This window comes from Camellia sinensis, chromosome 4, assembly GCF_055761805.1.
Source record: "Camellia sinensis isolate YWXY chromosome 4, ASM5576180v1, whole genome shotgun sequence".
NCBI classification, from domain to species: domain Eukaryota; kingdom Viridiplantae; phylum Streptophyta; class Magnoliopsida; order Ericales; family Theaceae; genus Camellia; species Camellia sinensis.
Window position 1 is genome coordinate 142,722,600 of NC_138964.1, and position 9,554 is coordinate 142,732,153.

Sequence of the window (9,554 nt, forward strand, 5' to 3'; positions counted from 1 at the left end):
TCAAACAAGCTTCTCGTCAGTGGTACTTCAAATTTCATCAAGTTCTCACTTCGTATGGTTTTGAAACTAACGTTGTTGATGAATGTGTGTATCACAAGTTCAGTGGGAGTAAACACATATTTTTGGTTTTATATGTTGACGACATATTGCTTGCCACAAACGATATAAACTTATTGCATGACACCAAGAGATTTTTATCTAAGAATTTTGAAATGAAAGATCTTGGTGATGCTTCCTTTGTATTAGGAATCGAAATACTCCGAGATCGTTCTCAGGGTATTCTTGGATTATCACAAAGGAGCTATATCGAAAAAATACTCATTAGATTTGGCATGCAAAATTGTAAATCAGGTGAAACCCCGGTTGCTAAGGGAGACAAGTTTAGTCTCAGCCAATGCCCGAAGAACAGTCTTGAAATTCAAGAAATGCAGAAGATTCCTTATGCCTCGGCTGTAGGGAGTCTAATGTATGCTCAAGTATGTACGCGTCCGGATATTGCGTTTATAGTTGGCATGTTAGGCAGATATTTAAGTAATCCTGGCATGGATCATTGGAAAGCAGTCAAGCGTGTTATGCGATATTTACAAAGAACAAAGGAATATATGCTCACATATAGGAGATCGGATAAGTTAGAGGTCATTGGATATTCCGACTCCGATTTTGCTGGATGCCAAGACAGTAGGAAATCCACATCAGGCTATATTTATCTGTTAGCTGGCGGAGCAATTTCTTGGAGGTCTGCAAAGCAGACGCTCATAGATTCATCCACCATGGCTGCAGAATTTGTAGCATGTTATGAGGCATCAAACCAAGGGATATGGCTGCGGAATTTTGTCACTGGGTTGCGTATTTTGGAAGGCACTGAAAGACCACTTAAGATATATTGTGACAATAAGTCTGCAGTTTTATATTCCAATAACAACAGGAGCTCGACAAAATCAAAGCATATTGATATCAAGTTCCTAGTTGTAAAAGAAAGAGTGCAGAGTGGACAGATTTCCATAGAGCACATTGGGACAAACTCCATGATAGCGGATCCACTTACGAAGGGACTACCACCCAAGGTCTTTCATGAGCACACTGCTCAGATGGGTGTTGTTCTATTTGAGAACATTCTGGTTTAGTGGGAGTTTGTATTTATATTACTGCTTTATGTCAGTCTTGAGTTTTATCTATGTAATTAGATTAATTTCTGCAGAAATGAAGTCTTCAGTTTATTACGCTCTGTTACGTATTGTGAAGTATTGATCTCAATAAAGTTAAGTAGGACCAGTTGGAAATAGGCATGTATGGATCACATCACATGTAATTTCCATGCTACGCATCCATGATTGATCTATGTCATTTAGCTGTATTAGTATACGTGACCATTGGTGGGTCGAGTTACGATTGATGTAACGAAGACCGCTTTGATCCTATATTAATATAGTTAATGGACAAGATTGTTTGGATACCCTCAAGTTATGATAACAAATTTCTGAGCTCACTAAAGTTAAGCACATTTTTCAGGATACATATGTGGTCCAGTGGGAGATTGTTAGATAATGTCTCAATGGGACCACATAATTAAATGTGGTGTTATCATTTATAAGAAGCCTACAATTTAAGTGATTCAATTTAGTTAATAGGCTTAAGGGTATATGTGTTATGGACCTAATGTGTAGATACTAGTTGTATAATTTCTATTTCTATGAGGGGCAGAAAAAGAAATTAAAACATATTGGTTAAAGTTGGTTTTCATTACCTTTTAGTTTTAAAACCAATAATAATAATGGTTAATTTATTAGTTTTTATTACCTTTCAGTTATGAAACTAATGGTTAATTTATTAGTTTTTATTACCTTTCAGTTATGAAACTAATGGTTAATTTATTGGTTTTTATTACCTTTCAGTTATGAAACCAATAATGGTTAATTTATTGGTTTTCATTACCTTTCAGTTATGAAAACCAATTACAACATTTAAAAGGTTATGGTCCCTATTCATTCCCAAGAGTGAAAAAAAACAAGAATACTGTTTTGTTTTCTAAATCCTCTCAAGGAGAAACATAAGGCACATAAGGGAAAGGATTAGAAGGCTCTAACAAAGTCAATATTAAGGTTTTATTGACAATCAGACGCTTCCGTTTAACCGTCCATCAATGGATTCAGGTATGTCATTTTGTCTTGATCTCTTGATAATACACATGGTAAATGATCCAAAGTGTAAGGTTTATGTTCTGAAATTTTATGTTTACAGCAGCAATTAACAAATATACTAGTGTTCTAGCTGATGCCCATTCAACTTGTATAATCCTTATATATTAGTGTCCTAGCTGATACCCATTCAACTTGTATAATCCTTACATGGATAATCTGTGTACAACAATTTGTTTTGTTGCTTTTGAAAATAAATAAATAATAAGAATAGTAATCTGTGGGTTTTAATTTTTAGCCTGATTCTATCTGTGCTAAAAAATTTATGTAAAATCTATGTATGTGATTTTTTTGTAATAATCATTAATCATGATCTCTTTGTTGATAATCTTTCATTCTAATTCTATAATTTTTCTCTGTGATTTGGGTACTACCTAAAACATTTATTCATTTGTGATTCATTGCAGATTGATGTTGTGTTTCGGTGATTTGAACTGGGAAGCTTATGGTCCTTAGTGTGATCGCAAAACCATTTATCTGCTAAAACCTAATGGATGAACACCATCTCCAAGCATGCTCGAAGTGCAGAAGGATACCATTCTCGATCATAGCTTCCCTCTATGTCAACAGAACACCTTTTTTTTTTTTTTTTTTTTTTTGTACAATTTGCGATTCTTTTTTTCATTTTAAATTTTGGTGGATCATGTACCAGACATTTCATTAGAAGTAGGTGCCATTTTTGAAATTTTATTCGATGAATATGAACTTTACAACAGGAGTAATTTCGTGTGTTCTTTTGTGCCAGAGCCTGTGGCAGGATATTCTCCCCCTTGTCTTTTGGACATTTTATCCTCATATTCCATCTTCTATTGTGGCATTGTTATCTTTTTTCATTTTTCTTTATAAATATTTTTTATTATTATTTTTACACAACTTAAGGATGTTGACTTGTCTGGGAGGATGCTCCTGTTTAATTAGAGATTGAGTGAATTTTGATGCCTAGAACTGCTACTGGGGATGATGGACAAATTCATCAGTAGTGGTGTAAATGCATATTGCAATAGCCTAAACTGCCCTTGCAGTTGTGCTTTTTAAGTTGAAGTTGCAGGAGCAGCGTTTATTCATTGGGAAGCCCCCATTAAAATATACACATTGTTACGCTTTTTTTTGGTACATATTATATATTTCGAAAAATATTTCGATGAAAAAAATATCTCCTTCAACAGTGGAAACATTTTTTTGATCATAGTCTTTCCAACACAATCAACAACCATTGCCCTGCTACCATCACCCGTACCACCACTTCCACAAGGATATGTTTTTTGCCCAAAAAGCAATGAAAACCGATTGTGACCATACATTTGTCTTTTAAAAGATGATCAAGTGAAAGTGGAAAAGAAACTTCCATATGAATTTTTGGTTGCTAGAATCCTTCTGGGATGGCTATATTTTAATACAAAAATGCCTCAGACCTCTAGGGGGGTCATGTGCATGTGTGTTGCCCTCCCATTGGCCCAAAAAAAAAAATTGTTTTTTTTTTTTTTTTTTGTTTGATTTTCAGCGAATCATGGCCCACCACCTCACTGGGGGTTCAACCCCCAGTGGGGGTATTTAGCATGGTTGATTTTAATAATCAGTTCAGAGCTTGAGCCTAGGCCTCACTTTAGGTACTTTCTTGCCACCAAACTACAAGTGGTTGATTCAAGTCAAACTTATTTGTGTAACAATGGCAATTTATAATTTCATCCGACAAAATGAGTTTTGAGATATTGCATTTGACTCTACGGATTATATGCCTAATGAAGATGAAAGATCTTCATCTCAACAAGCACACCATGGAAATGATGTTGCATGTGATGACAATGAGATGGAAGTGAGGAGAAATAATATTTATATGTCAATTTGCAAACAAAATTAGGAGTTCTTTAAATATCTAGGAAGTTTTATTTTTATTGCCTTAATAGTAATTTATTGTATTTTTATTACAATGACATTTTTTTGTTCCCTTTGTGAACTCAATATTATTAAAAAAATAAAAAATAAAAAAATAAATTTGAGGTAATGTAAAAATGTACCAAATTAGGTACTAATTAATCAACTTCTATTAATGAAATAATTTTTTCAAAATTTAAAGTGAAGAAAATGACAAAATTATAATTTTTATGTTCATAAGGGCAAAAATAACAATTACACAGTAAATAATTATTTTACAGTTTATTTACCAAACACTACTCTGTTATTTAAATCTATAATCCCACAACTACAACAAACAGGTTACCTGTTTATGTTCACAGTTATAAATTATAATCTATTATGCTCTATTTGTAAATTATAAATATATTTTTTGAGATTTTTTTAAAATATAAATTATTTTATGTAATTTTAAAATTACATCTTTTTGTCTAAAATTTCTAATATCATTCTTTATTAATAAATTATCAGTTTAATTAATAATTTTTAATGATATCATAAATTTATTTTAATTAATAATTCAGGTAATTTTAATATTGCATAAGAGAATAGTTAAAAATTTTATTTTTTTTAGAGAATTTTGTTAAATAAAAAATTATGATAAAATGGTATTTATAATTTTTCAAAGTATAAAGGAGATAATTTATATTTTAAATAAATTTTAGTAAGTATATTTATAATTTACTCTTTAATATATATATATATATATATTAGACAAAAGCTACACCGTCCCTCACTAACATTTTATTAATTAAGTTCTCTTGCATTCGTTAATAGTAGGGGTGGGAATGGCCTCTTTGTCCGTTCAGTCTAATTTTATTTTTTTAGGATTTGAAAATGTTATTTTAGCTCATAGGGTTGGAGGGAGTCAACATTTTTAGTGTGAAATATTAATGAGTTGGGCTTCAGATTTATACTTTCAACCCAATCCAATCTGGCTCGAGTCATTATTAAATTAAATTAATTAATTATAATACATTAAAAAATACATTTTTTTTAGGATATAAATTTTATTTTGTTGATTTTATTGAAACTCACATTTGTGGTGATGTGTGTTTGAATTTATTTAAGAATTCTTTCAATTTATATACAAAATATTTCAATTTATAATGATATCAATATATTTATTTAAAAAATATAATGTATGAATGAATTTAATTATAGAATGTTTAAAAAAAAATTTAACATATAGCCCGATGGATGAGCTTGGAATTTATAATTATTTTTTGGATCGGATTTGGACAAATGTAGAGGCGTGATGTTAGCGCCGAGTCGGGTTTGGGCAGATACAAATTTTCTTATTATATAGCGTCAACCCAGCTCGGCCCGACCCAATGTATGCCCATCCCTAGTTAAAGGCCTAATCACATAAGAATAATCTCTTGGGTTAGACCCTATAAGAAATCGATGACTCAAAAGTCACCATTAGGTAGTTGTTACATAGTAGGACTAGTTAACCATATAGCGGTAAGTTATGAACTTGCACATAAGCGGGGATTCGAATTCACACTCCTAACGCTAAATACGATTCACTTAGGCTTGGAAGATTCATTCTACTAATCATATGTACTATCGCCAGAGTGACCAGCCAGGGAAGAGTGAAACTTGGGACTTCAAAATGCCCCCAAATCTTACCAAAGTGCCCACCCCTAGTTAATAGTATGATCAAGTACAATACCAGCATTTTTTCAGTGTGCGTTCCATCATTGGGGGTGTGGTGTAGTTTTTTTTAGCCAACTTATAGATTCTATTTTTGGAATAACTATTTTAGACGGTTTCATTAAACTTATTTCAAACAGTCTTCTGATTCTAATAACTTATTTTAACTCAAAAAAATTGATTCTGAGAAACTGCTCACCTCTCACTTTTGATTATCAGCTTCTGATTAAAATGGCTTATTTACAATTATACCCTTAGAATATATATATTTTTTTGAAAATAGAAAAAGATCCAAACGGATTGTGGACTATTTTTTTTTTATTCTTTATTGAGTTAATTACCTAAAAGTCCTATTTACAAATATTATGGAAGTTTAGGTCATATTTAAGATTTTGTGAACCAATAAGTCATATTTTGTAAAACTGAGAATATTATCAATTTTTCTCAATTTTTAAAATTAAGAATATTATCAATTTTACTTAGTAATGTACTAGATAATTGTTTCATTAGTTGATAAAAAAACAAAGTATGGGATTAAACATTTTAGTCTTTCTACTTATTAGTTTGATTCAACTATCTAATAAAACTGATAATATTATCATTTTTTTTTTTCAGTTTTAAAGAGTTTTTTTTTTTTTTAATTTTAAATTTTGCACATCAATGTTCCATCTTTATACTCCTTTATAGACACAAAATTTAATTCAATTTTTTTCAATTTTTTTTTTAAAAAAATAGTGTGTTTGGTTTCAGTTTCCTAAATTCAATATTTTGAAAATTGAGTTTTTTATTTTTCGTATTTTTTTTTATTTATAGCGAATATTTTTTAAATTTTGAGCAATTTTTTTACTTTTTTAAATGCACCTTAATTAGATATATCTAAATAATAAAATATTTGTGAAAAAATATTTTGAAAAATTAATAAATAAAAAAAATACGGAAAATGTATTAAATTTTTATATTTTCTTTTTGTATTTTTTGATATTTAGTGTACTTTTTAAAGATTTTTTTCACAAATATTATATTTTTTAAGTGTATTTATGTTAGGTATGTTTAAAAATTTTAAAAAAAAATGCTTAAAATATTAAAAAAATTCATTGAAAACATTAAAATATGAAAAATAAAAAAGTAGAATTTTCTGAAAATTAGAACTAAACAAGCTGAATTTTTTTTTTTTGGCTCATAATTATTTTTTTTTTTAGTTTTTTCAATTTGAAAATCGATATTTGAAAATTTTGAAAATCAAAATAAATGTCAAATTATCATGTTCATTTATAGATAATAAAAAATAATGAACAATTATTGTTTGAACGGTAATTGCGACTATTAAAAATTAAATAAGAGTTGAAGGTCCAAAAAATCTTAGCTAGGACTTAATGAATTATAAGTTCATAAATTTGGACTTGTGTGTAAATACCCCTTTTTTAATTTTTTATGAGAAATGTGGATTAGTAGTTAATAACAATATATAAAAGTTAATTCAATTTACAATTAACAAAGGTTAATTTAATTTGCAATTAATAGAGGTGAAAAAGGACATTTACACATCAAAAAACTATTTCAAAACTTATTTACTAAACACTACTCAGCAACTTAAATTTACAATCCTGCTATTATACCAAACAGATTAATAACTTTTGATTAAAGTCATAATTTATAATATGTTAAGTTATATTTTATAATTTATTTTAATAGGTACACCAAACATCCATATTATATATTAAAAATACATGTCTGAGAAATTCATAAGCACCAGTATAAGGGACGAATTTTGTCTTAAAGAGATAATGTTAAACATTAGACTTGATCATCTTTTATAAATTTTCTTTTGGAAGGGGGGGGGGGGTTTCTCTTTTTATGCATATAGAAGGTCTTGTATACATGTTTTCATCTTTTTTTTTTTTTTTTTTATCAGCAAAAATAAACTTTATTGATGAAGAAAGTAATACATGCAAAAACTTACATCAACAAAGAGGGAGGTGCAAAAAGCATCAACGCTAACTTTAAAAATTCCAACTAGGTTAATACCGCTAAAAAAGAACTATAATTTGCTAGCACTTGACCCAAGATTAGTGAGAAACCAATCAAGAAAAACCAAAAAATAGAGAAGACCAACAAAAACAGAATAGCACAACCAGTAGCCAACCTGTAGCATACACCAGAAGGCCAAAACAACATCAAACATCAGTAGCATACAGCCTTAGACCTGCACTACTAATCAGCAAGCATCAAAAAATACACCAGAAGCCAAACATCAAACATCCGAGCAACAGACTAGCAGCCAACCAACAGCATACACCAGAAGGCCAAAACAGCATCAAACATCAGTAGCATACAGCCTCAGACCTGCACTGCTAATCAGCAAACATCAACAAAACTCAGCAGCTCCTAAGAGCTACGCAAATGATACACCTCTACAGCAGCACCAAATCAGTATACAGCAGTAGGCACACCAAATCAGCATACAGCAAACTCAGTAGCTCACAAATCCAGTGACAAGATAACATGAAAACTCTGCATCTGGAGGAGGCTCTCATGAGTCATAGAAGTAGACAGCAGTTCAAAACAAAAGGCACAAATTGAAATCCACCATGTTCTCCAAATCTATCATACTCAAACCAAGGCCCAATCTCCATCTAACCCAAGCACTTTCTCACCTGTTGCAAATTAGTTACTAACTCATGCACTGAGTAAAAATAATCTCTAGTATCATGTTTAAACCAGACTGTCACTCTTGATTTTATCAAATCACTCAACTCCTTCATCCTAGGTTGCTTCCCATTAAACACACACTCATTCCTCATCCTCCATATAGACCAAAAGGTAGCCAATGGAATTGCCTTCCAGATTTTGTCTTCTAGCTTCCCCCATTTAATACCTCTCCACCAATCCAATAGACCTACAACATTATGAGGTGATACCCATTGCATACCCCACCACTTCAATAGATTTGACCAAATTTGCCAAACAGCAGGGCACAAAAGCATAACATAATTTAAACTTTTAACTTCTTCCCCACAAAACACACATTCAGTCGAATTACTGTCATTCAAAATCCCAATGCTTTGGAGATAAGCTCTTGATTTAATTCTACCTTTCCAAACAAGCCAACAAAAAAATTTCACTATTGGTGGCGAAATGTTCTTCCAAATGAACCCAGAGGCCGCCATAACCTGCCCGGATGTAACAATATTATAAGCAACAACAGCCTTAAACATACTAGAAGATAAAGCTTTCCACACCAAAGCATCAGCTTTATCAGACAGATTTGGGTAAATGGTTTTTAGCATATTAATAAGTCTTTCAACATCCACTTCCTCCCAAGCCCGTAATCTTCGTCTAAACTTCAAGTCCCATCGTGATGTGATTCTTTTCCTTTGGACCATATGATACAAAGAAGTCACTTTCTCTGTTGACAGTTCAAATAATCTAAGATGCTCCTCCTTTAAACATGTAGCCCCAATCCAATGATCTTCCAAAATCTAATTCTTGATCCATTACCCATTTCAACAACACAGTTATCCACATAAGAGTTTGAATATCCTAAATGATTCGTGATTAGATCAGGATTTAAAATATTCCAATTCCCAAATATTTAAAACACTCAATCTAAATCATCAAGCACTTACGAAAGTGATTTAGATTGTTGTTTTATGAATAAACAATAAATCGACACAAACAATTTTTGCGTGGAAAAAACACAATTGAAGAACCTTCAATTGTAATAAAAAACCACGGGCGAAATACCACTAATCAATCCACTACTGAAGAAAGAAAGATTATAAAGATAAT

At 30.9% G+C, this 9,554-nt stretch overlaps 1 protein-coding gene across 1 annotated transcript; it reads right to left on the reverse strand.

The window, feature by feature from the left end:
• Positions 1 to 8,398: 8,398 nt before the first annotated feature.
• On the reverse strand, positions 8,399 to 9,148 carry LOC145824096 (uncharacterized). Its single transcript, XM_082923686.1, has one exon. The coding sequence runs from the start codon at positions 9,146 to 9,148 to the stop codon at positions 8,399 to 8,401; it is 750 nt and encodes a 249-aa protein (XP_082779812.1).
• Between the last annotated feature and the right edge of the window lie 406 nt (positions 9,149 to 9,554).